Source organism: Pteropus vampyrus, unplaced genomic scaffold (genome assembly GCF_000151845.1).
Source record: "Pteropus vampyrus isolate Shadow unplaced genomic scaffold, Pvam_2.0 Scaffold482, whole genome shotgun sequence".
NCBI classification, from domain to species: Eukaryota; Metazoa; Chordata; class Mammalia; order Chiroptera; family Pteropodidae; genus Pteropus; species Pteropus vampyrus.
The window spans coordinates 901,523-927,062 of record NW_011889263.1 but is presented as its reverse complement, the minus strand read 5'-3'; the positions used below and the strand labels follow the sequence as shown (position 1 = coordinate 927,062).

General features: G+C 51.3%; 3 protein-coding genes across 4 annotated transcripts; all 3 read right to left on the bottom strand.

Annotated features, from left to right (window-relative positions):
- Positions 1-449: 449 nt before the first annotated feature.
- On the bottom strand, positions 450-5,003 carry CUNH19orf53 (chromosome unknown C19orf53 homolog). Its single transcript, XM_011382558.2, has 3 exons — positions 4,501-5,003; positions 4,368-4,423; positions 450-2,216 (listed from the first exon to the last, which is right to left on the bottom strand). The coding sequence occupies exons 1-3, from the start codon at positions 4,598-4,600 to the stop codon at positions 2,070-2,072; spliced, it is 303 nt and encodes a 100-aa protein (XP_011380860.1). The 5' UTR covers positions 4,601-5,003; the 3' UTR covers positions 450-2,069.
- A 600-nt stretch (positions 5,004-5,603) lies between these two features.
- Positions 5,604-10,437, bottom strand: MRI1 (methylthioribose-1-phosphate isomerase 1). Its single transcript, XM_011382559.2, has 6 exons — positions 10,225-10,437; positions 9,909-10,147; positions 8,916-9,091; positions 7,755-7,931; positions 7,452-7,676; positions 5,604-5,834 (listed from the first exon to the last, which is right to left on the bottom strand). The coding sequence occupies exons 1-6, from the start codon at positions 10,357-10,359 to the stop codon at positions 5,701-5,703; spliced, it is 1,086 nt and encodes a 361-aa protein (XP_011380861.1). The 5' UTR covers positions 10,360-10,437; the 3' UTR covers positions 5,604-5,700.
- Positions 10,438-11,032: 595 nt separating this feature from the next.
- Positions 11,033-23,610, bottom strand: CCDC130 (coiled-coil domain containing 130). 2 transcript variants are annotated; one of them, XM_011382560.2, is made up of 10 exons: positions 23,544-23,610; positions 21,012-21,056; positions 19,686-19,739; positions 18,530-18,612; positions 17,146-17,201; positions 15,677-15,737; positions 14,692-14,834; positions 14,426-14,598; positions 12,192-12,330; positions 11,033-12,064 (listed from the first exon to the last, which is right to left on the bottom strand). In XM_011382560.2, the coding sequence occupies exons 2-10, from the start codon at positions 21,012-21,014 to the stop codon at positions 11,574-11,576; spliced, it is 1,203 nt and encodes a 400-aa protein (XP_011380862.1). In that variant the 5' UTR covers positions 21,015-21,056; positions 23,544-23,610; the 3' UTR covers positions 11,033-11,573. The 2 variants fall into 2 exon arrangements, with proteins under 2 accessions (XP_011380862.1, XP_011380864.1); XM_011382562.2 differs by lacking the exon at positions 23,544-23,610 and adding an exon at positions 23,277-23,525.
- Between the last annotated feature and the right edge of the window lie 1,930 nt (positions 23,611-25,540).

Sequence of the window (25,540 nt, the reverse complement as noted above, 5' to 3'; positions counted from 1 at the left end):
GAAATGACAGAAACTGGTGTAGGATTTTCCAAAGTCTGGGGCTCTTGGCTCTAGCATTTATGGGGGAGTTTGTGGACAGGTGAAAGGATCAAGAAAAGTCATGCAGGACAGTGGCCGCAGGGAAAAATGTGGCTGTTTGGGGAGCATGGGTGGGTGGGGTAATGGGGGAACGAGTGGGTTGACATTCCAGACCCCATACCTGTCACACCTGAATGCCTTTCCTTGCCCCTGGGGTCCTCCTCAAAGGGGCAGAAGTCAGAGGGAAAAGCGAACCAGTAGTTTACAGGAACCCTTCTTGTTCAGGCGAGTGCCAGAGTTCGAGGTACCTCCTGGTGGCTGAGGGAAGAGCCAGAGGGCTCACCTTGTCCCAGCCCTCACCTGCCCTTCCAAGATTCCAAAAAGGTTCATAGATAATTTCCAAGAGGGTGAAATTTAGTCTCACAGACATATAAAGATCAACAGGTGTTAAACATTTAATTGAACATGTGTGGGACCCAGGCAGATGTTATGTTATACATATGGAGGCAAACTGGTTTTAACATGGGGGAGGAGGGTTATCAGTAGATCTTCTGCTGGAAGGGCAGGAATTTGCTGGTTTACAGGTAAGAGTGGTTTGGTATTGCTATCAGCTGCTTACAGCTTACAGAGTTGTAAAATTGGTCAAAGAAAATGCTAATGCTATGATTCAGACAGCCTGAGAAGGTGTATTATATAGAGATGATGCATTGAATGATGGTAACTGAGTCACTGAAACACAGACTTTTCCTTGCAAAAACAATTCATTCCTTCCTTCATTCGACAAACACCTAGAGAGATAGAAAGCAGATCAGTGGTTGCCAGGGATGGGGGGAGGGAGAATGGAGAGTGACAGCTAATGGGGACATGGTCATCTTTTAGGTGATAAAAGTTTTAGAACTTGATAGAGGTCATGGCCACAAAATATTGTCAATGTACTAAATGCCACTGAATTGTATGCTTTTAAATATCAATTTTATGTGAGTTTTAACCGCCCCCCGCCCCACAAAAAAGAGCAATTCCACAAACACAAAAATCGTACATCTTGAAAAATCTGGAATTGTGGCAGCAGAGCCCGAATTTAATAGAGAAACTAGTTTGGAGTTTCCCTGGGCCCAGCCTGGTCCCTGAACAGTGACCTGCCCCTCACAGGAGCGACAATTCCAGGGAGGGTGTGCTCAGCATGAAACAGGAATCTTGGTGCAGGAAGAGAGGCAGGGGATGGTCAGCTGAGAGCACACACCAGGACTCAGCCAGTGGTAGGTTCAACTCCCGACTCTGCAGTGTTAACCCAACCTGGGATGAAGTGACGGGCGGAAAGCACTAAAACAATGGTTGGTCCACAGGCGGTGCTAGGTAAATACTAGATGTTATGATTTTTTTATAGATCGAGGTGGCACTGAGCAGTTCCTAAGTGCATTCTGGTTTAATCTGCACTGTGACCCTACCAGTGGTGTCAACATCTGTCCTATGGATGGGAAAACGATGTTGCCTGGCTTGCCCCTGGCGGGCGATGGCGGGGGGGAAGGTGTGCAGGTTAGTGAGTCACCCGGGGTCGGAGGGAGGTAAAGACTCTCTACTAGCTCCCAGGCTGGACATGCAGAAGCCTAGCCGTCCTTCCTTGAGCACGTGGTTGGTCTCCTGTAGAAATTGCTGGGGCTGACCGGGTTAGAGCACCTGGCCTGCGGCCTCAGCGCTGACCTGCTCACAGGAGCATGTGACTGCAGGAAGAATGACAAAATCAGGTTTATTGCTCTGGGTTAAACCAGTGGACACAGGAACTGGGGAGATGGGGAGGGGGTACATAGAAAATTGGTGAACATATCCTTGGGGCCATTGCTGAGTTCTTGGAACCCACGAAAACTGAACCACGCACAATGGATGTGCTGGTCACCTGCTCACAGGCCAGGCCACCACCCCCTGAAGTTCAATCTTCAACCCAAGGGTCTGGGAAGCAGGGCTCCTCCTGTCCACGATGCTGCCCATGGGGTCACCTGGAAAGGTCTGAGCATGGAGGCAGGGGCTGTGGTGATGGCCTCCACTGGGCTGAGTCCTTAGGAAGGTGTCTTGGTGGAGGAGGAGGAAGCTGCCTCCCTCTTCTTGGTGGGGCCCTTCAGCAGCGCCAGCTTCTTGGGCAGGCTGGTGCTGGCTTTCATTACCACGTCATGTTCAATCTTCTTCCGGATCCCGACCTCCAGGTCCTGAGGGGGCAACCGCAGGGGCATCAGACTGTGTTCCGAGGTAGAGGGAGTGATCTGGGGTTGGATCAGCAACTCCCCCCGAAACAGCGCCCGACAGTCTGGTGGCTGGGGCTTAAGTCTTGAACTCTTTGGGGTGTCACGTACAAAAGCCCCCCACTCATCTCTGGACCTCAGTTTCTACACTTCTGCATAGAGGGGAAACTGAGGCTCCTGTAGCGAAGAGGCAGGCACTTGCCCAGTGTTCCCAAACCACATGAGGGGAGACTGGAACCTGGTGTGGTGTGCACAGAGCCTCTGGTCTCAGCCTCCAGGTCTTACTGTCCCACGTCATCTCTGCTTTGCACATGGTGAACTGGTGCTCTGAGAGACAGGGATGTGAGCAGGTAAAGGGACAGGGATTGGAGGCCAAGTGCATTTGGGTCTCAAACTAGTAGTTTAATCATATTCCCCAAACCATGTCCTTGCCCTGCCCATGTGAGTTCCAATGATGACAACCACCATAACCATCACCATATGCCTGGGCGCAGGAGACACAACAGCAAACAAGACTCAAAAATCTAGGAGACACAACAGCAAACAAGACTCAAAAATCTAGTGGAGCTGACACTCAGTGCATATACGGGGACAATATAAGTGCCAATGATACACTGACAAACTGTTAAATGATGATAAATGATAAGTTCTGCTACAGAGAAAACAAGGGCGAGGGAGTGAGGGGTGGGGCTGTGGGGCTGCCATCAGGGATGACCCCTCAGAAGCAAGACTTGCAGTCATACTTGATTCAGAGGAAGGGAGTCATATGAATTTCTGGGAGAAGAATTTGAGCACAGGAAATATCCAGTGCGAATGTTCTGAGGTGGGACAAGGAGCAGTTAAGGGGTCAGTGAGGCTGGAGGGGACAAGGGGGAGAGTAGAGGGAGAAGAAGGCAGGGAGGTGACAGGGGCAGAGTGTGTAGGGCCTTGTGGAGGACATGGGTTTCTCCTGAGTGAGGTGGGAGCTATGGAGGATCCTGGGCAGAGAAGGGACAAAATCTGACTTTAAGTGCTCACAGGTGCCTCTGGCTGCTACAAGTGGGGTTGGGAAAGGCAGATCAGGGAGGATGTGGAGGAGGTCAGGGAGGTGGTAAATATGCAGATCCTACATTAATCCTAACAGCAAAAAGGATGGGATCCTACCTGCATGTGAGAGAAAGGGGAGAATCAAGGATGACCCCAAATATTTTGAAATTTGGAAGGACAGTCTCCTGAATGGATTCTGTCAGGAAGGGGGAGGAGAGAATTAAACGTGGTTTTGGACATGCTGAGTCTGAGATGCCCATGAGACAGCCCCGCTTCCCAAGGCCAGATGGAGATAAGCAGGTGGCTGGGTAGCAAGGTCTGAAAAACCCAAGGCCCCCACGGAAACTAAAACAATTTGCTCAAGATTACACACTAGTTAGTGTGGATTACAATTCGAATTCAGATCTGACTCCAAAACCAGTTTTAATCCTCTGTAACTTCTTCATAAACTAATCTCCTACCCATTTATATAAAAAAGCTGCACTTAAAGATAATCACAAAAAGGACAATAACCAACTCGGCTCATGTTTATTTGTGGCCTGTGCTGGAACTGAACCCTCTCAACTCTAGGAGAAAGGTGCTATCATTATGGCATTTTACAGGTAGAAGCTCAGGTGAACACATACTAGACATCGATGGAGCCGCGATTTGCACCCAGCACTGCCTTTCTGGAAAGCTGGGGTTTTCAACTCCTTTCCCACGCCACATCCCCTCCAGAATTCTATTAAAGAAGACAATAACAGCCATGGCAGCTAACGTGTGTTGAATATGTTTTGCACGCCAGGTCCTGCTTCCGCGAGGCCCTTTGAATAGGTGACGTTCCTGTACCCACTGAACGCGAGAGGAAAGTGAGGCTCAGAGAGCCGAGAGTTCTCCAGCCTCGATCCTCGGCCCCTCTCCCGTTCCAGACGTCATCCCACAGACCTCCAGGCTCCATCCCCCGGCCCTCCGCAGGTTCCAGACTCAATTCCCGATCCTCCGCGCCGGCCTCCAGCATCCATCCCCGGTCCCCCTCTGTCGCCAGGTTCCATCTCTGGTCCCCCGCGCCAGTCCCTAAGCTTCATCTCTCGCCCCTCGCACGCCCTCACTCACCTTCTTGAGCTTTTGCTGCTGCACAATGTGCGCCTTCTTGGGGGCGATAACACGACCTGGGGAGAGACGCACTCGTGTGAGGCCGGAGAGCCCCGGGCTCACCTCGCCCGGCAGCACCCTGATCGCTCCTCACCTCCTTTCCTTGGGCCCCGGTTCCGTTCCGAAGCCGCCACTGTAGCCGTCTTGCTCTTCACCGGCTTCCGCGCCTGGAACTTGCGCTGCCCCTGCGCCATGATAGAGCACCGGAAACAGCCGGATTGGGAGCCGTCGTAGCAGGAAAGCGAAGGGCACAATGGGATACAATGGGGCGGGACGCGTAAGGTCTCACGGGAAATAATGTGGCACAGCTAAAGTGACAGCGACCCACAGCGGTAGTTGATCCTAAGCCGTGTTTCGCAAAAATTTGGAAGGAAAGGTCACAAGCTAACACTTATTTACTGGGAGCTCATTTGTTTCGTAAAACGTATATTATTTTATGCTCTATACATGAAATTCGGCCTAGGACAAGGGTGAGATGAGTGAAGTACTGGTCTTAAATTTAAGGGTGCCCAAAATTCCATAATTAAAGAGTGTTTTCAACACTTAAAAATAACGTTTTACTCTAGGTGGTAATCACACAATAGAATATATAGATATCAAATTATGATGTACACCTGAAAATGATATAATTGCATTAACTAATGTTACCCCAATAAACTTAAAAAATAGTATTTTAATATTTTAAAAAGTCAAATCGTCAAACTACAGCCTTTACTGGCAGCCTGATGTTGTAAATAAAGTTTTACTGGAACAAAGGTTGGTTTACTTCCCAGGTGAGGTAAGGTGAAGGCTTGCAAATGTAGGGTTCCATTCTCTCTAATATCTTAGTATTTTGTTCCTTATGGATTTCTTTTTGCATTTTGATTTTAAAAAATATTGCATGAAACTTTATCTTGGTTACTGAGCTTTTTGGTGTCTCCTTTAAAAATCTGCACCTGAGGTGTCACCCCTCGTTCCAGTCCTGAGCAACCTAAGACAGTGAGTGGTACTAGTATTGTCCCCATTTTATGAAAAAAACAACGCATAGAGAGGTGAAGTGACTTGGCCAAGATCACACAGCAGGAAAAGTGGCAGAGCTGGAAGGTGACCTCAGGCAGCCTAGCTCTAGCTGCTGGGCTCTTAAGAGCCATGCGAAGGTCTTGTCTGCTTTCCCTGCTCTAGGCGGAAGTGTGGTTGGGGGAAGAAGGTCAGCTTTGGGGCAGGCCATTCAATAAGTTTTATTATAAAACCTAGGAGGATGGAGGTAGGGTATGGAGAGCCAGCCTGGTTACTTCTCCATCTAAGGTCTCTGCCCTCAGGAGACAGTGGTTGTGGTACTGAGGGCTGCCTGGAGCTCTTTGGGAGCAAACACGCCCAGCTCTGTGATGATGCCGCCAGTGATGAGATCATGGGGGGTGACATCAAAGGCAGGATTCCAAACTCCAATTCCTGCAGGGGAGAGAGGGGAGGCAAGAAGGTAGGTATTTGGCTATGTGAAAGTTCTCAAGCTGTCGCCTGTCCACCCCGCTATTGTTGTTCGAGTTACTGAATCCTTGAGAATCTAGGGATACTCACCCCAAAAGTGCACGAAAGCAAGGGCTTTGGCACCCACTAACAAGTTTAGACCCCTTTCCCACATGTCATTCCTGGATTGTCACTGTCTAAGAAGGTTTCAAAATCTTATATTCATCCATCCCACTTCTGCCTGCTCCAAAGACCTCTTGAAGAACCTCCAGGAACCCACCGCAGAGCCTTTGCATGGGCTGTGCCCTCTGCCTAGACGCTCTCCCTCATATATGGCACATGATTCAATGTTTCATTTCCTTTAGGTCTTTGTTCAAACATCGCTTTCGCAGTGAGGACTCCTTTGATCATCCTATTTAAACCCCCTGTAGACACTTTCTTGCCTCATTTATTTTTCCTCAGCCCATACCTCATTCTATAATTGTTATTTTCTTGCTCATTGTCTGTCTTCCCTGACCAAACTGTCAGTTCTGTGAAGGCAGAGACTTTTGTTTTTTTTTACTCCTGTATCCGCAAAACTTAGCATTAGTCAGGAACTCACTGACTTAGCTGCCAGCTTTCAAAAGGTGGGAGATTTCATATGTAAAATAATGTAAGGCTTTTCTTGGAAAAATCACAAGAACCATTTTCTTGGGGTCTGCATTCTTGTGACCATTGGCAGGAGCAGAGTGTCAGGGCCTACAGACTGCATGTGGCCTGTGTCACTCATGTCCTACTGTCCTAGTTTTGTTTTGGGGTGTGTGTGTGTTGTCAGCTCTGCTTTTGGCAGTCTTATGAACTATGATCAGTGATACTTATGCCTCTAGGAAAGCAGAGGCACCAAAAAAACAATGAGAAAAAAAAATTCAGAATTAATGTATCCATTTTTAAAAAGCTGTAAGAAATCACAGCAGAAAACAACAGAATTTTAGGACTTCCCTCCGTTTAGTTGTACAGTGTTATTTTTCCCCTGACTCCATACTTGGACTATGGGGTGGTGGCCCTATAGTATTTTCAGTGCTCGGGGTTTTAACTGGTCCTTTTTATGTTTTTTAATCATACTTGGTAATGAGTACTAAGAGCCAGGCTGTTCTCCATGTCACGTGAGTTAATTCACTGAAAGCTGTGGGGTTTATGAGGCAGGTCATAATAACAGCTCATTTTATAGACAGGAACACTGGAGCTCTTAAGAGATGAGAGAACCTACGCAGCCTGCCCACAGCTACACAGCCAGGAAGTGTGCAGAAGCTGAGAAATATCTCTCTTCATAGACACTTGGCTGAACAGTGTTATTTCTTCTTCAGGTGAGAAAATAGAGGTGGAGAATGGCAAGACAATTTGCTCAAGGATTCCCAATTCATGGTTTGGACATTCTGACCTTGATTTTGACCTCCAATATGCTTCCGTTCCAAAAACTGGTTTGAAGAAGCTGCCTGTACCCCCGAAAATTGATGATACCCCAAATGCTACCTGCCCTGTGAAGGGGCTGGGATATCTAACTGTAGTTGCCCAGATGCCGTGGTGCACCCACCCCTCGTCCCCCCGCTCTGAGTGATGGCGTACCAGGTGCTGCAATCCTGACCCCGTTGACATCGGTCAGCTCTTGGCCAGGGCGCTCCTCGATGACAATCTGCTGGCCAGTCTCCAGATGGAGGTCACATGAGGAGCTGGGGGCGGCCACATAGAAGGGGATGCCATGGTGCTTGGCAGCGATGGCCAGCTGGTAGGTGCCCACCTTGTTGGCTGTGTCGCCATTGGCAACCACGCGGTCAGCTCCCACGATGACAGCTAGGGAGCAAGATGTCGGGGGTCAACACCTGGCCCTGGATGCCTGGAGCCCTGCTTGCTAGCACCCAGTCTGCTGACCTGACACGCCCTGGTGGGCCATGGCGGCTGCTGCCATGCTGTCGGTGATGAGGGTGGCAGGGATTTGTTCATACACCAGCTCGAAAGCTGTCAGCCGGGCCCCCTGGTTGTAGGGCCGGGTCTCTGTGCAGAAGGCACGCTCCAGACGGCCAAGATTGTGCAGCGAACGGATCACACCTGCAGAGCCCAACTCACCAGGAGAAGGCCAGGATGAGAGAGAAAGGGACAGATGGGCAGGGTGTCCCATTGGTCAGGGGAGATCTCCAAAGGCTCACCACCTCCAGGCCCTTTCTGTGGCTATTCCCTCTGCCCAGTACATGTCCTTCCCTGACCCCTCCATCTCACATAGTAACCCCCATACCTCTTTCCCTGCTCTTCCTTCTCAGCGTTTATCACCTTCAAACATGTCATACATATTGACTTGCTTTTGTCTATTCCTCCTACTTTCCTGTCCCAATGGCTGAAATTTTGTTTGCTTTGTTCACTGTTGGGTTTCCAGTGCCTAGAACTGTCCCTGGCACACAGCAGGTGCTTAATAAATGCTGAGTGAATAAAGAAGTGCATGTATGCATGAATGGTGGGGCACACAGTAGATGCCTAATAAATATCTGTTGAGTAAATGAATGTCTTGCCATCAGGGCTTCAGTCCCCAAGCCCCAGGGTGGGACCCAGGTAGGTAGGAAAATCTGGAGAATTTAGGGTCAAATGGAATGTACTGCCTTGAGCCCCTTTCCTTGGGGGTCACTCCAAGGAGAAGAGTCCATTCCCCTCAGGACTCTTCAAGTGCACATTCTGCCCACTCAGGCCAGGCCCACTGAGTAAGTGATCTTGGATGTGACGATAACCCCATCAAAGCCCCTGAGATAGAGACTTTTCTGACACTGTTGGCATAGAGACCCTTGGCTATCTTCCTACTGATCTGAACATTGGCAGACCATCTGCTGATTCATGGAACGTGGGCAGGAGGGCAGAGCTTAGGGACATGAAGAGATGGGTCCTGACGCTACTATTTGAACCCCTGGATCCAGCCATACCTGAAGCTAACATCCTAAGCATTCCGTACAAGAATTAATCAATTCCTCTTTTTTGGGGTGGGAAGAGTGGTTTGGGTTTCTTGCATCCAAAAGAGGCTCTCCTCCATTCCTATGGATACCCACTCACCGAGGGCTGTGCCGTAGCCAGCAGTGGCCAGTGCACCGGTGTTACAGTGGGTCAGCACGGTCACCTTGCCGCCCTTGGGGGCTGCCCGTTCCAGGAGGTGGTGGGCTCCCAGGTCCCCAATGCTCCGATTGTCTCTGAGGTCTTTCTCCAGCATGTCCTCGGCGTAGCAGATCACTCTGGGTCCAACAAGGGTCTCTTAGCACCAGCCATCATGCCTCCGGCTAGCTTCTCTTTCCTGCCCAACTCTCTTGCTGAAAGCCTCTAACAGCTGTGAGGCCTGGACCCTTCTGTCATTGCCACCTGTCACTCCATTCCCTCATGCAACACAACTGAGCACCTCCTGAGTGCAAAGTGCTGGGGGGTACACAGCAGTGAACAAGACAAAACTCTCCGCCCCTATGGAGCTGATACTGGAGTGGGGGAAGCAGATGATAAACAGTAAAGTGAAGGAAAAAGCAGCAGAGTCAGAAGGATGGGTGGGGTGGGTAGGAGTGGGGATGAGCTGTAACACGGGGGGCTGGGAAGACAGAAATCTGAAACCTGAAGGATAGGGCATCTGCTCTGTGGCTATCTGGCCTGCACAATGGCAAGTGCAAAGGCCCTGAGGCAAGAGCAAGGCCCATGGCGTCAAGGAATATGAGGGTGATGGTGTAGCTGGAGCAGAAGGGGAGTAGGAAGAGGGCAGTGAGCAGATCGGGTCAGGAAACAAAATTCCTCAGAAGAAAAAACCAGGAGAACAAGTTGGCACTGAAGAGAACCTCCAAGAACCGGAGGTAGTGGGGGGTGGGGGAGCTGGGAATGTTCAGGGGAGGCACAGTCAAGGGAGTGAGTGCCAGGACCTCGGGGCCGGACTGCCTGGGGTCGATTCTCAGCCTTGCTGTGTGGCTTTGTACCAAGCGCGCCATGCCTGTTTTCCATCTATAAAACGGGTAGCTGTGCGCAAAAAATGAGTCCGCCTCCGCTCAGAGCAGTGCCTAGCACAAGGCCCCCTACCTCTCCCGGACCGTCTCCTCCGTGGCGCCCTCCCGCTCGGCCTCCCGGGCTGCGGCTTCGGCTAGGTCGCGGGCGGCGCGGGCCATATTGACCGCGGTGGGCCGTGCGGTGACCAGGAAGGTCAGTGCGTCGCGCACGAAGGCCACGAGCTCGGCAAGTCCCGGTCCCCCGGCGCCCGCCTGCAGCTCCACGGCGAGGCTGAGGCAGCCCACGAGTGCGATGGCCGGGGCGCCGCGCACCTGGAGGAGCGGGATCCCGGCGTCAGGAGCGCCGAGCTCCGGCACTCCACATCCCCAGGCACCCCGCTGCGCCCTACCTTCATGGCGCGGATGGCCTCCCAGGCCTGGCGCACAGAGCCCACCCCCTCGTAGTGGCTCTGCTGGGGCAGCAGCAGCTGGTCGAGGATCTGCAACGAGCCCCGCGAGTAGCGGATAGCCTCCAGTGGGGGCATAGTACAGCCAACCGGCTCCTGCTACTCTTGCGCGTAAAGGAAGCTGGGCTGAAAAGCAAGAGCAGGCTTCCCCCGGAAGCAGGCGCGTGCGCATACCAAACTGGCAGTTTCCCGCTGTCCACGTGGCCCACCCACCCCCATCCTCCGGTCAAGTTCGGCCAGTTAGCCGCCTCCTTGGAACCATAAAGGTGGCACCATTAACAAGGCACCTTCAGGATGCCAGGCCCTGTGTTTCGCGTCTGGCTGACCAGAGTTAGGGGGTTATAGTATGACCCCCAAATCCCGGGTGGGCACCTTTAGCCTGACTTCTCCAGCCAGAGCGAGTTGCTGGCCATCCTAATAGGGATTCCAAGAACGAACGAACGAACGGGTTCTTACTTCTGCCTTGAGACCTTCCCATCCGCGCAGGGGGCAAGGGCTGGTGGGCTGGGGACAGCCTCTGTGGCCACCACATCCGGATTATAGCCACAACCTCAGCCCCAGGAGGGTTGGGTCTGCTTTGTTCACAGCTGTACCTCCAGTGGCTAGGACAGTGCACTGCAAGTGCAAATGATCTTCCCTTTACAAGGTTTAGGGGGCGGTAGCAGGCTGAGTCTCCTGGTGTACATGTGCAGCTGTTTGGGGCCATTTTCTGCTGTTTATCAGTTTCCTTCAAAAGAAGCAACTCACTAGGGCCTTTTTCGTGATCTTTCTTAGGGGACAATGAACAGTTCACACCTGCATGGGCACCCCACATGACCCCCAGTCCTGGTCTCCCTGCATGGTTCCTGCTGCCCCTCACGCCCAGTCTGTGCCACCTCCTCTGGGAAGTCTGCCCCGATTGCAGGCTGACCTGAGCCACTACCATGAAACCCTAACCACACTGGGTAAGGGCCATGGCTGTGGTCATAGTTGTAGCCCCAGCATCACCATTTGCTAGTGGCCTGTCAAGCTTGGTTGGGTGGCGGGGTAGGGGATGGGGACAGCCCCTGGGCCCATCTAGTAACCCGAGGCAGGGGCAAAGAAGCAGGGCTTTAATTTCGGGGGTCCTACAAGGCACACACATCGTCTCCAGGACCCAATAAATAACAACTCCATCACTGCGGAAAGGCGAGGTCTGGGGAGGGGGCGGTGTCTAAACTTTCCAAGGGCTGGTGGGCGAGTCAGGCTACAGTCTGTGAGGGGCCCCCTGCACGTGCCTCGGCCTCTGGAGGGGGTCCAGTCGCCATGCTCACTCACTCGCTCTCTGAGTCTGAGTAGTCAGCCACAAGGGAGGACCTGAGGGTACATGGCTGTGGCATGTCTGGAGGGACAGGTGCCTCCTGAGAAGAGCCTGGTGGGGACTGGGGCCTGTCCTGAGAGCTCCCATCCTGTCCCTGAGGCCTGCTGGTCTTGGAGGTCTTGGCTATGTCCTGAGAGCAGTCTCGAGGGGATGTGGGCCTGTCCTGGGTGGTGCCCTCTGACACCTGTGGGTCCCCAGACTTGTGGGTGTCGGCCAGATGCTGGGGGCTCTCTGAGACCTCCCGGGACAGCCTTCGCACGATACCCAGGTTCCCCACGGTGATGGGGGAGCCGGGAGGCACAGATCTGCGGTTCTGGGCCAGCTTCTTCAGGACGCTGCTGGCTTTGCTGCTGCTGCTGCTGCTGGCACCGGGTCCCAAGGCGGAGGGGAACCAGGAACGGCTGATGATCTCTGTCCGCTTGAGTTTCTGCTTGTCTTCGTATGCTGGGGAGAGGCAGAGAAGGGGGATGGAGGTCCAGAGCCACCCCCTGCCTGGATCTGCCATGGTCCATTCACAGCTGGGACCCCCAACTACCCCCACCCTAAGCCTGTGCCCACCATCCCCACGCACAGTCCAGGGTGTGGAACGTGAGCAGAGCGGCCAGTTTGCGGTCGTCCTCTGTCTCGGGCACCAGTGGGATGGCCAAGCTCGCTTTAGCCTGCAGCGCCTGGTCTCTCTCCTCCTCCTCCTGCAGGGCTTTTTTCTTTTCCTGTTGAGGGAAGGGATGGTGGGTGTCAAAGCTCTGCCTCCTCCATGCCCGCTGACCCCGGGGGCATCGCTCCAGCTCTCCGGGTCTGCATTTCCTCCTTTCTAAGCTTGTGGGAGAAAAAGAGTCTCAAATAATAGCCAGGGCACAGAAGATGCTTAACAAATAAGAGGAGCAATCAATCGTCATTAATACGTCATTAATCGTAATTAACACCACTGTTCAGTTCTTCATTCATTCATTCCACAATTATTTACAGCATGCCCATCTTGTCCTACACCTTGTTCTAGACACTGGGAACACAGCAGAGAGCAGACAAAATCCCTTTCCCTCATGGAGGTCGTGACATTCTAGTGGGCGAGAAAGATAACAGTGGTCAGGAGAAAAAGAATGCTGGGAAGCGGGCAGGGCGTGGGTAGGGCTCAACGTTAAATATGACCTGGGATGGAGAGGAGGGTCAGGGACTGTCTCTCTGAGACCATGTTTGAGAAAAGACATCTGAATGAGGGAGCCATGTGGGTATCTGGTAGAAGACTGTTCTAAGGTGGGAAAACAGCCTGTGCAAAAGCCATCCTAATAGGGATTCCAAGAACAAACGAGGCAGAAGCATGCTTGGAGTGGCTGAGGGACAGTGAGGCCAGTGTGGCTAGAGCAGAGTGAGTGAGGGGAAAGAGGAGTTCATTCAAGCCCACAGAGAGGACTATGGCTTCTACTTCATGTTAGTGGGAGCCACAGAGGGTTCTGAGCAGAGGGGCAAGGTGATCCGACTCAGGTGTTGAGATACTCCCTGGTGGCTGTGGCGGGTGGGAGGGTGAATGCATGGAGCCCAGGCCAAGGGACTGTGCTGGTCCAGGCAGGAGATGATGAGGGCAGTGGAAGTAGCCAGATACTAGACATCATCTGAAGGTAGAGGCTGACAGCATTACTAAGAGGAGATGGGAGGGGTAATCAGGGCCAATTTCAGGCTTTGGGGACTTGGTACATGGGAGGACAAGTGCCTTCTTTATCCAGAAGGGAGGATGTGGGCAGGGGAAGTTAGGGACTGATGTGGGTTCCTTGAGATGTTATGTTTGAGGGTCCTTAGACCTCCCATGTGGAGACACCCAGAAGGCAGGGGGCACATAGCTCAGGGCACAGGCCTGGCTGAAGAAATACACTTTCAGTACAAATCATTAGTAAGAAAACGAGTAATTTTACCGCTAATAATAATGACCATGGAATGATCAGAAAAGGAGACAGGAAGATATGGGAGCTATAGGGTAGCCTGTGGAGTCGCCCAAGATGCTCCTGCCTGGGCTATTTGCAGTGTCCAGGGGTACAGGCCACCCCACAATGCAAGAGAAGAGGGAGAAGATGCTCACAGCCCGCAGGACTTAACAGTGCCCTGCCAGACGTCTGTGAGGGTGATAAACCTGTCTATATTACACTCATTTGAACCCCAACTCTTTGTGACATAGCTTCACCAAGTATTTCTGGCACATCTTCAGTAGCCATTGTGGTCACTGACTGTAACACCCCCAGGGTATCCTTGAATCAGGATCAAGACACACAGGGTGTGAGTTGGCATCTACACCTGCGCCCTCAGTGACTCTCCACGCGGGCACAAGCGTCTTGCACAAGGAAGCACAGACTGAAACATGTACTACTACATTTTTTTAATAAATGAATGATTTTCCCTTTTTTTCTATCGCAGAGCATGGCAGGGATGATTTTAGAAATTATTTGGGGGCAGGTGGATAATATCTGGATTTCATTTTGGGATGGCCAAGGGGGCCCATGAAATGTGTGTTGGGAGCTGAGTAGTAGGTCGGTGTCCTGCGGGCCTCCACCCGAGGTCCACAGCAGGACCAGACCTCACTGTACCCCAGCTTGAGGTTCCCCACAGGAAGGGGCTACGTGCTTAGTAACAGCCGCTGGGCTAGGTGCCTCCCATGGGCACTGTTACATCCCCACAATGCAGATGGGGAGAGGCGCAGAGGGTGAAATAACATGCTTGCAGCTAGGATGTGGTGGGGTGAAGGCTGGACCCTACAACGTTGGCGACACCAGGTGCCCCCTGACCGCCTGTGGTCCTGACCCCAGGCCAGAGCCCACTCACCCGGAACCTTTTCCGTAGCATGCTGTTGAGGGCGAAGTCATCCTTCCAGGCGCTCTGGGCCTCCTGGATGTGGCTCAGGGTGGGGAGGGCCTTCCTGAGCGTGCTCCGGTCGGCCTCTCCATGCTCCAGGCGGAACATGGCATCCGTCTCCAGCTTCTGCTTCTTCTCATGCTCTGCAAGGGTGAGAGTGTGGCTGGGCCTTCGAGGCCCTGGCTCAGCCTCAGGGTGGGGTCAGGGCCGGCTTCACAGCTGCCCGCGGCGCTCACCTGTCGTCAGCACCTGCTCATTGTCTGCCATGTCCCAGCGCTCCTCCTTGCGCTGGGCGCCACTCACAATCACATAGTCACAGTTGGCAGGGTCTGTCTGCATCTCGATGTAGTTGACGCAGAGGTGGCATTTCATCCGGAACCTGGGTGGTGGGCAGAAATCAGACTCCCCCAGGCTACCTTGTGACCCCTGCCTGCTTCCTTCCACCTGTGTGTCATTCAACAAGTGTTCACTGAGCACCTACTACATGTCAGGCACCGTATCTAGGGTTACGGCCATGGGGAAGACAGATGTGATCCTGTCACTCCAGAACTGACCTTCTGCCTAGAGTTTGCTTGTTCATTCATTCATTCATTCACTCACTCACCAAACTCTCCTGAGCTAGGCTTCTCTGTAGCAGGCTTGGCACCAGCTGCCATGGATATGGCAGTGAATCCAGCCAACCTGCTCTTAGAAGAACTAACGTTTGAGCAGGGGCCATGTGGGCAGCAAAGGCACAAGCAATCACAGTGTCTGGTGGTGCTCACCACTTTAGAAGAGGCCTGAGAGGCAGTGTTGGAGTAGAAATCTGAGGTGAGGGATGGAGCCTCGTAGATGTCTGGGGAAGACTAGTGTTCTAGGCAGAGGACAGAGGTTGGGAGCCTCTGTAGGGCGAGGGACAGTAAGGAGGCCACGTGGCTGGGGTAGAGTGAGTGAGGGGAGAATGGGAGGAGGTGAGGGCAGGCAGGGGGCAGAGCAGAGTGGGTGGGGCCTTGTGGGCCATGGGGAGGACTTAGGCTTTTCCTCTGAGGAAGGTGGGAGCCATGGAGTTTTCTAGGCAGAGGAATGTATCCTGATTGACAGACCAGGACGGTTTCCGGGACAAGCCTACAGGGAATAGCCATCAGGAAGAGGGTACAAGCTCTGCTCCCACTCAGATTCCTTTGTAGCCCATTCACCCTGTGGCCACCCGTGTCCCTGAGACACCTGCCAGGCTGCTTCTACCTGTAGATCGGGGTCGTGTAGTAATTGCCAACCTTCTTCTTTTCTGCATTGTAACGAACACCTGGGTGGAGAGGGAGAGAGTGGAGGCTTGAGCTCAGGCCACCCCGGTGTCTTTTCCCTGGATGGGAGGCAGACAGGGTGGTATTCTGCTCCCCTGCAAGGGAGGCACCTTAGGAGGGCACTGAAATTCAAGGGAGGGCAGAACCATGTTCAGGCTGTGTGACACGTGCTCCGGCCACAGAAGAGGGTGGGCGGAAGCTGGATAGCTTGGGTTCGAATCCTGACTCCACCATCAACCAGCTGTGAGCGCTCAGGCCAGCAGCCTCACCACTCTGGCCTCAGTTTCCCCATTTATGTAATAGGGATGATTATAACACCTACTACACAGGGCTGCTGTGAGAACTACAGGAGTTAAAAATACACATGATTGCTTAGAACAGGGCCTGGCTCAGCAAGCTCTCAAAAAGGGTTGGATTTATTATTTTTCTAAGAGAATGTATAGGTTTTTTAAAAAATTATTTTGCTGGTTAGATGATACATATTCTTGACTCTGTCTGATGTTGCTCATCAGCGGAAAAAGAAGAAACTAGAAAAACAGCTTGGGCCAACAGGTGGTGTGGCCTGGCTCGGGTTTTCCTTCCCTGGGTGGCTGCTTCCATTCATGGGCCTGAGGGTGACCAACGTCAGGCCAAGCCTCACTTTTTGTCCTCTGAGTGCCTAGTGGCCTTTGGGGCAGATGCCCTTGGCTGGGCCTGATCAGGAGGATGTGATGGGGGCTCCCTCGTCGTCCTCAGCAGTGCGATGGCCTGGCCTCCACCTCTTGCATTTCCTCAGCCCCCATGAGAAGGACTGGACTCTCTGGCTGAGGCACCAGCTTCTGTTACAGAGTGAGCTGCCGCCCTGGCTCAAGCACTGCGTGAGGAGCTGAGGGGTACACTGTGAAAACCCCAGAGGAGGAAACGAAGTTGGGAGGGTTGAGTCACCAGCCTGAGGTCACGCCACTGCTGAGCATGGCCTTGGACCCATGCCTGCCTGTCTGTTTATCTGTTTATCTGTGACTATACCTGTGGCATAGTCAGGGGTCTGAATGCTAACAGTAACTGCATAAAGACAGTGATGGCAGCAGATTGAGCCTTCCTGTATGCCATGTACTGTATGCTAAACACTTTATATGTCACACAGGTGGACATTCAAACCATCCGAATTTTACAGATGGGTAAACTGAGGCACACAGAGGCTCAGCTGCTTGCCCTGGCTCTCCCAGCTAGGAAGCAAACCCAGAGCCCAGCCTCTTCACTGCTCTCTGAAAGGAAGCATCTGCAGCCCACCAGTCACTTGGGGCGCCATCTCCCCTTCCCCTGACTCCTGATTAGCAGCCCCTGGTGGAGACAACGCTGGCGGTTATGGGGTTTCAGTGTCTGCGAAACTGAATGGTGGGTGCGTGGGAACAGGGGTGGGCAGACGCTTACCCATGCCGATGTGGTTCTTGCAGCCATCACACCAGATGTTATATGGCATCTCAAATCTAAACAAACAGAAAACAGCTTATCTGCCCCTGTCCACTGGGCTCTTGCTTGGTCTCCATATCCCAAACTGCAGCCACAGCTGCACTGCAAAGGGTGCACACATGGGGAGGATAGAGAATGGTGGGCGAACTGTTCCCATGGCCGGCCCTGTCCCAGCCTGCTGCTCTCCAGCTGGCTGACCCAGTCTGCGGGGAGTCTCTGAGGGCGCTGCCATGTCTTCCATGTCTCACCACGGCAGCTAAACAGCCTGGAACAGAGGAGGAAGCAGGCCGTAGGGAGCACTGCTGTCTATTTGAGTTAGTCAAGTGGCTGTATGTACCGTCACTGGATATTTTTTTACAGTTCTATATATAACATGTGATTCTGGTTTTCCTTGAATGGCAGTGATAGAGCTTCTCTTTTAACATAAAACCTTAAGTAAAAAATAATGAGGTGAATTAAAGACACTGCACAGAGTGGGTGAGAGCTCGGCTATCAGCGTGGACGGGGTGGCACACACAGGTGGGCTTGGTCGGCTCTGGAGCACGGACACACAGAGGGAGTCCTGAGGTGACCTTCAGCTCTGTGCCTCTCGAGGTCACAGCTGGGACTTGCTCTTGACTCCTTTTCTATAGAAGCTCCCACCTCTGATGATTATGTCACTGGAGCCTCTGCTTAGGTCCTGGGTGGACACTAGAGACTGAGGTATGAGTTTATGAGTTCACGAGGGAGAGAAAGAAAGAGTAAAGGGTTTGCCCTTCCCAGGGACACACGGATGGCTTCTGCTTCCTGCCACGGAGCACTGGCAAGAAACAAGAGAACCCCAAGGGAGGCGCCATCATCCTGGCTCAACTGCAGTAATGGCTGTGACTCTATCCTCCCCATATCTGTGCCCTCTGCAGTGAGACTCTGCAGCAGTTCCTGTCCCATGCCCCGCATCACAACTTGTTTTGAAAAATCAATGAGACAGAGTGGTGGTGCACCTCTGCTCTCTTTTGGAACCTGATGCTGTCATACGAACAAGCCCAGGCTGGCCGGCTGGAGGATGAGACTCATGGTGCGGAGCCCAGTCATGCCAGCCAAGGCCATGCTGGACCAGCCAGTCCCCAGTCAGCAGACTCCCAAACACGCGAGAGAGCCTGGCCCAGGTCAGCCAAGCCAGCCCGAGCCAGCAGACTTGTGAGCAATAATACGTGCTTACCATTTTGTTGCGTGGCAACAGCTGACTGATATGGTGACTTTCTGCTTTACAGAGTTAGGACCCTACAGCACTGGGCATATCATTGCCTTGAATTCTCCTTGAGATTGAGGCCAGGTGACACAAGGGACAGGTATCCTTAGGCCTTACCTGATGATGAGGATGCCCTGGGACAGCTTCCGAGCCCGCTCCCGAAGTGGGTGGCTTTTGTGGTATCGGTTGAGAGAGCCATGCTGTGCAGAAAGGAGGGACAAGGTTAGCTCCTGGCCAGGGCAAGCTCGTGCTCTCACATGGGCCGAGAGGTCTCTTTCTTATGACCTACCAGGGGTGTTCACAGCAAGATGGAAGGCACAGAGGCCCTGGTGAAGCCAGTGGGACACAAGAATACATGAGTTTGAATCTTTTCTCTCCCACTTAGGGACTGAAAGTCACCTGGCCCTGGGTAGTGACCTCACCTTTTGCCTTTCTGAGACTGTTTACCCTGTCAACTAGACTGTAATTACCTCCAGGTGCTGTGGGGGAGAATTAGGTGAGATGACAATATTGGCAAATGTTTACTGGGTATTTTATGTATGTCATCTAATTTTAATCCCCTAACAATTCTGTGAGGACAGGTTGTTTTTTCCTTTGACATATGGAGAAACTACGGCATAGAGAGGCTGAACCATGTGCTGGGGCCATGAAGCCAGGATGCATTGATTCATTCAGGCCTTACTGAGTGCTTACAGTGTAGTGACACAGCTGTGAACAAGGCAGATGACTGTCCCTGACCTAGTGGACTAAATGTTCTATAGGGGGATACGGACAATACTCAAGTATATGGACAATACATCAGGGACTTACAAGGGCTATGAAGAGAAATAAAGTACTAGGTGATGAGACAGAGAACGAGACAGTGTTCAGGGAGGTCCTCTGTGAGAAGAGACCTAAAGGCAGGAAAGGAGCCTTGTGGTTAAAAAGAGTAAGAGGTTCCAGGCAGAGGGAACATCAGAGGGTACGAGGAGGCTGGAGGAGCTGGAGCCAGGAGAGCACGGGGATCTGACCCAGAGCAAGTGCTGGATCCCATCCTGAGCTCTGCTGGAAACACATCAAGCTGGGCGCAGAGTACAAGGTCACTAACAAGAGCCACAGCTACCACTGGGAATAAAGACTGCCCTGAGACTCGTGTGCAAAGTGCCAGGCAGAGAGACCTCAGGGTCGCCCATGCTTCTGCAGTGTGGCTCCGACCTGGACGAGGTGCCTATGGCCCCTGCCCTGTGGGGTCTCTTTGCCGTCATGGACACGGAGAAGGGAGCCTGCCCCTTACCTTTTCAGGGTTGAAATCCGGAGGGTAGTACTTGTTTACACCTTTCCTTTCACCCTGGAAAGCAGAAAAGAGACGTGACTTAGAGAGGGCCCCACAGGAGACCTAGTTGTGCAACCTCAACGGGCGGGGACTTGGATGAGGGAGACTGAGGGACATCATAGAGGATGGCCCTGGGTTCCATGCCTAATCAAGAACTGGTGACCTGGGAGAAAACCCACTGTCATTGTCGAGGAAAATTCCATGAGGGTTTGACTCTCTTAGAGCAATGGCTTTCAGTTTTTTTTGTTTTTTTTTTTTTCTTCCAGTTTTTGTTTTGGACCATGATGTATAATAAGACATATTTAACATTGCAAATGGTGCAAATATACTCATAATACATCAAGGAACAGGTTCCATGAACGAACACTTACCCTGGCTGGGAGTCTCTTTTTAAATGCTGGCAACCACTCACTGAGTTGACTGAACGACCCAGCAAAGCAGTGGGTCTCAAACTGGGCTGCACATTATAACCTCCTGAGGAGTTTCTAAAATACTGAGGACTGGATCCACTCCCAGAAAACTCCTGACAGAGGACCTGCTCTGGGGAGTGGTGCCTGGACACTGGGCTTATAAAAAGTAACCTGGAAAACATGTGTTTAAACAAATCCTTGTATACACAAGTTCACAGCAATATTATTCACAACAGCTAAAAGGTAAAAACAATGCAATGCCCATCAATGGATAAATAGGTAAACAAAATGTGGTCCATCCATCCAATGGAATATTATTCCGCCATAAAAAGGAACGAAGCTCTGACACATGCCAACACATGGATGAACCTTAAAGACGTTGTTAAGTGAAAGAAGCCACAAAAAGCCACATGGTGTCTGAGTCCATGCATATGAAATATCCAAAACAGGCAAATCCAGACAGGAAGCATATTGGTGGGTGCCAGGGGCTTGAGCAGGGGGATGGGGAGTGAGTGCTAATGGGGACAGAGTTTCCTTTTGGGGTGACAGAAATGTTTTGGAACTAGAAAGAGGCGATGGTTGCGAAACATTATGAATGTGCTAGATGCTACAGAATCATACATTTTAAAGTGGTTAATTTTATGTTATGTGAATTTCATCTCATTAAAAAAAATCAAAAAAGAAAAAAGCTTCCTGGGTGATTTTAGTGTGTAGCTAAATTTGAGAACCACTGCACCAAAAGATCATATATCCAGACTTTGAAAATACTATCTTAGAGCTCGGAGGTTGGGAGGGGACTTTAGGGGATGAAGGGGCTACTGCGGGGGTTGATGAAGACCAGAAGAGAACCTCAAGGAACACAAGCCAGTCTACTCACCATCTTGGAAACTGCCTACTGGTCCTCACCCTCAATGCAGCCAATCTGAAAAGACGACAAAACAGTGTCACCGACTGTGCTGTGTTGACCCATTGCCCAGTCCCACCCTCCTGGGGAGCCTGGCGGAGGGTCCTCAGCTTCCCTGCAAAGATGCGACTCAGAGAGCCTTCTTCCGGGTGGAGGAGGCATCCAAAGGGCGGCATTTGTCTGTTCTGAGACAGTCCTTTCCACTCCCCATCCAACATATATTCATAGTTGACATTTCTCTCCCCTCTGCAGCCTCCACCACAGCTCACCTGGACAAGGGCAGTCACCCCTCTCTGGTCTCTGCCCTTGACTCCTACTGTCTGTTCTTCCTACAGGGGCCAGGAGGATCTCTTAACAAACAAATCTGAAACATTGCTCTCCTGCTTAAATCCCTCTGGTGATTCCCATTGCTTTGAGAATCATGTCAAATTTTTCCACGTGGCCTATGAGGCCCGGGCCTCCCTCTCACCCCTCTCCCTTGTGCTCACTCTGTTCCAGTCACAGTGGCTTCCTGGATGCCTTCAGAGGCTCAGCAGGTACAGGTCAACTGCCCTGAATGCTCCTCCACCATCTGTCTGGTCTTTGTCATAGGTCTTAGCTCAAAGATCACCTCTGTCAGAGGCCTTGTCCAACCACCTGATCTAAGTCACTTATCCCCTAGAGTTCCTATCACATCACTGTGTCTCGTTTACTTGTCTACACTGTCTCCTCCGCCCGGTCTCACCACGCGGTATCTCTTGCACCTAGGACAATGCCTGGCCTTTGATAAATGCTGAGGGATGAACCACTAGTGACTGATTGAGGTTCTATAAGAATCAGTGCAGGTGACGCAGGTTATCAAATGCAGGGACTCCTTAAAATGGGAGTGGAACATCCCCTGCCCCCTGCATGTTTGGAGGACTTTCAGGTCAAATTAAAGAAAGTTCTACTTTAAAGAGAGACACTATGAGTAAGTGAAAGGTATTCTAGAATGGGGATTGGCACATTTTCTGTTAAGGGACATAAAGTAAATAATCCTAGCTTTGTGGACCAGACTGTCTCTGAACAGCTCAACTCTGCCCATCATAGCTAGAAAGCAGCTATAGATAATATGTAAATGAATGGGTGTGGCTGTACTCCAATAAAACTTTGGAGACACTGAAATTTGCATTCCACATGATTGTCACCTGTCACAAAATAGTATTCTCCTTTTGATTTTCCTCCATTTAAGACATTAATACCACTTTTAGCTGGTGGTCTATAAAAGATCAGGAGGCAGGCTGGTTTTGGCTTGTAGGTATAGTCTGCTGGCTTCCTGTGCAAGACAGGAAGCTTGATCAAATTGTTCGTGCCAATTTCATTGTGCGCTCACAGTTACTGTGGCAGGCACTGCACTGAGTCTGACATCATTGCCTCATTTATTCTGTATTATGCACTATGATCTCCAGTTGACATGGGGGCTTAAGTAACTTGCCCAAGATAAGAAGCTGATGGGGAGGCAGAGCTGGGGTGCAAAACCCCAGATGTAAACTGTTTCCATTGCCCATGGAATCTCTTTCCATCTTGGGCCCTCTATCTGTAAAGTGTGCCACAGGATCAGATTTTCCTAAAGTCCCTTCCAACCTAAAAATGCTTTTGCCAACAAAATAGCTAAGTATCCACCCAGGCTTTGGGGTCACAGACCCTTGAGCTTGAATCCCAGCTTTACTTCTCACTCACTAGGTGACCTTGACCAGTGTCTGAGCTTCTCGGAACTTATATTTCCTGACCTGTAAAGAATAGATGAGGGCAATAGGACTGACTTTCTGGGGTTGCTTTGGATGAAAATAACACAGTGGGAACTGCTTGCACACAAGTAAGTACTCCATTTACAGGTCCACGGGCATCTTAACATGGTTTTACCACCCAGTGAATGGTATAGCTGAGGCTCTAGGGGGAATGTATAGACATTTCTTGTCCTTGGTGTCAAGAGTAATTATAGACTCCATTTGTCCAGGGCATACTCCTTGGTAGCGGCTTGACTTTGTGAGCAAGGTACTTACCCTCTCTGGGCCTCAGTTTGCTCATCTGTAAAATGGGGTTTACAAAAGTATCGACCTGATAGTGCTGCTGTCAAGACTCAGTAATTAAATAAGGATTTCAGAACAGCACTTGACATCGATTTAAACGTCAGTAGTTTTGATTATTTCTCATGTTCACCGTTTTACTAGCGTCATTTAAAAACAATCTTCACCACGGCCCTGAGAGGTAGGAGCTTACTGGTCCAATTTTTCAGATGAGGTAAATCGAAGGGCCCTTCAGGCATAATATGGGCCAGGGCTGAGTCTGGGGTCACGGCCGGAGCCGGGGACTTCGTTCGGCGGTCGTGACGGGATCTGGGCTGGCTCCGGATAGCAGGCTTGCTACTGCAGAACCCCGCGGCCCCCGGCACGCAGTCCCCATCTGGCGGCTCCGAGGTCCGGTGAGGCAGGGGCCTGACCCCCGGTCCTCCCCGGCTTGCCCGCCCCTCCATCAGCCACCACTTACCTGCCCTCCTCCTGACGTCACGCAGCGCCCGTGCCCGGAAGTGGTGCTGGGAACGCAAGGGGGCGTGGCGCACTCCCCGCGTGACGGGGACGCCTGCGTGAGGCGGGGCGAGGAGGTAGCGCCATACTGATAGGCTGAGTGCCGAATACGTCACGTGCCGGAGTGGACCAATCCAGGCCCGCCTCTTCCAACAGGGCACACACCACGATGCCCCACCTCCTACCCCGCCCACTCTGCCTGACCCAATCCGAGGCCCGCATCCCTGACAGCGCCCTCCCAGGAGCTCAGTCTCTGCTGCCGAGACCGTGGAGGGTGTGGTTGGGCAAGGTACAGCCTGTGCGGGCCAAACCTAACTAGCACCCTGCTTTTGAACCGCTAAGGAGCTAAATCTGTTTTTCCACTTGTAAATAGTTGGGGGAAAAAATCAAAAGAATAACATTTTATGATTTATAAAAATAAGTTCAAATTTTAGTGCCCATAAATAAAATTTTATTGTAATAGAACTAAGTCCGTTTATTTACTTTTTATCTATGGTCTCTTTCCCACTACAATGGCAGAATTGAATGGTTGCAACAGACAATGTATGGACTACAGAGCCTAAAATATTTTCTTTCTGTCCCTTTTACAGAAGAAGTGAGCAAGTCCCTGCCTTAAGAGTCTTCAGAGCAACCTGGTTGTGCTTTCTGTTCAGAGGAGCGGCTTTTGAATTTACTTTTATGCCTTGTATGGCTTAACAGAATCTGTATGTTCATTTGTTTATTCAACAACTGTTTATCAGGTGCCAGGCCTCCGGGGTTCCTGAGTAAAGGACATACCCTTTTTTCATTGATGAGGCAGACATATCAAGTGGCAATTTATCAAGGGCGGTGTGAGAAATGATGACAACCTCGTGCAATTATGATGTTGCGTACCGAATGCTCATTACTTACCAAGGATCATAGTGCTTACTACTAACATGTGTTATCTTAGGGAACGCTGCTCCCAAGAGAGAGATATGCTATCATTCCCATTTTGTAGATGAGGAGACAAGCCCAGAGGAGTTAAATAACTGGTTCAACGTCACACAGCTAGTGAGGGGTGGAGAATTTGACTTCCATCTGCTAATGCTAAAGCTGTTGCCTTAACTTCTGAGCTATACTGGTTGGGTTGTATGCATTAAATGTAAGGGTTATGGGAACTCGGAGGGATCTTTAATGAGGGCGAGGTGTTTGTGAGTAGGCAAGAGTGAGGGTCAGTGAGATCCCTGTGAGGGCTACCCTTGAGCTGGATGAGGAGGAGCAAAGCAGAGGAAGCGGGGAAAGGGCAGAGGCACATTCATGGATCCTGAGCAATGAGATGGAGCTGCTTTCAGCCCCAGTCATCTTGCTTGCAACAGCTGGATTTTGCTCAAGTCCTTGTCTTGCACCCAAATAAATAGTGATTGAGAAGCCACAAAATGCCACCTGTGAGTAATATTTTGGGAAGGGGAGTGTAAGAAGCCTTGGCTTTCAAGGGATGTGTAGAACCTCGCTCTTTTTACTCATACACAGAGTAGGTGATGGCATCAAAACATCAGCCTGAGATATGAAGAGATCATTTTATAATGATTCCAAATGCAGGCCAGTTCCTGTGGGGCTCAGAGAACTGACTTAGGGAGAGGAGGGAAATTAGCCAGACTGGATAGGGTGGCAGGAAGGGACCTGGATTTTAGCTCTGGGGACCCTGTCCAAGTTATCTTACCTCTGTTTTCCCATTTGTAAAGGGGATATCTTGTCTCTCTGCCCATGGGAATGAATGCAATAAATGCTTACAAATGTATTTGTAAAACATTTTGAATAAAAGCTGTGGGCTGGGAAGGGCATTTCAAGATCATGGTGTGGTTTTTGGGGACAAGAGAATAACAGGAGACAGGATTTAAGCATCGGGAAGTTCTTTACATAAAGCCGAAACCCACTTCCCTGACATTGGCACCCACTGACCCTATTGCTGCCTTTGAGGGCCACAGAGGGCTGACCACA

What these genes read in the sequence shown, in the direction of transcription:
- CUNH19orf53 (XM_011382558.2), bottom strand. Translation starts at nt 4,600, where the DNA reads ATGGCGCAGGGGCAGCGCAAGTTCCAGGCGCGGAAGCCGGTGAAGAGC. An exon ending in CCGGGGCCCAAGGAAAGGAG is followed by an intron (nt 4,424 to 4,500) that starts GTGAGGAGCGAT and finishes GTCTCTCCCCAG; the next exon opens with GTCGTGTTATCGCCCCCAAG. An exon ending in AGCAGCAAAAGCTCAAGAAG is followed by an intron (nt 2,217 to 4,367) that starts GTGAGTGAGGGC and finishes TTGCCCCCTCAG; the next exon opens with GACCTGGAGGTCGGGATCCG.
- CCDC130 (XM_011382560.2), bottom strand. An exon ending in CGGATTTCAACCCTGAAAAG is followed by an intron (nt 18,613 to 19,685) that starts GTAAGGGGCAGG and finishes CTTTCTGCACAG; the next exon opens with CATGGCTCTCTCAACCGATA. An exon ending in CAAGAACCACATCGGCATGG is followed by an intron (nt 15,738 to 17,145) that starts GTAAGCGTCTGC and finishes CTCTCCACCCAG; the next exon opens with GTGTTCGTTACAATGCAGAA.
- MRI1 (XM_011382559.2), bottom strand. Translation starts at nt 10,359, where the DNA reads ATGCCCCCACTGGAGGCTATCCGCTACTCGCGGGGCTCGTTGCAGATC. An exon ending in AGGCCATCCGCGCCATGAAG is followed by an intron (nt 10,148 to 10,224) that starts GTAGGGCGCAGC and finishes CCGCTCCTCCAG; the next exon opens with GTGCGCGGCGCCCCGGCCAT. An exon ending in GGCCCACCAGGGCGTGTCAG is followed by an intron (nt 7,677 to 7,754) that starts GTCAGCAGACTG and finishes CTTGCTCCCTAG; the next exon opens with CTGTCATCGTGGGAGCTGAC.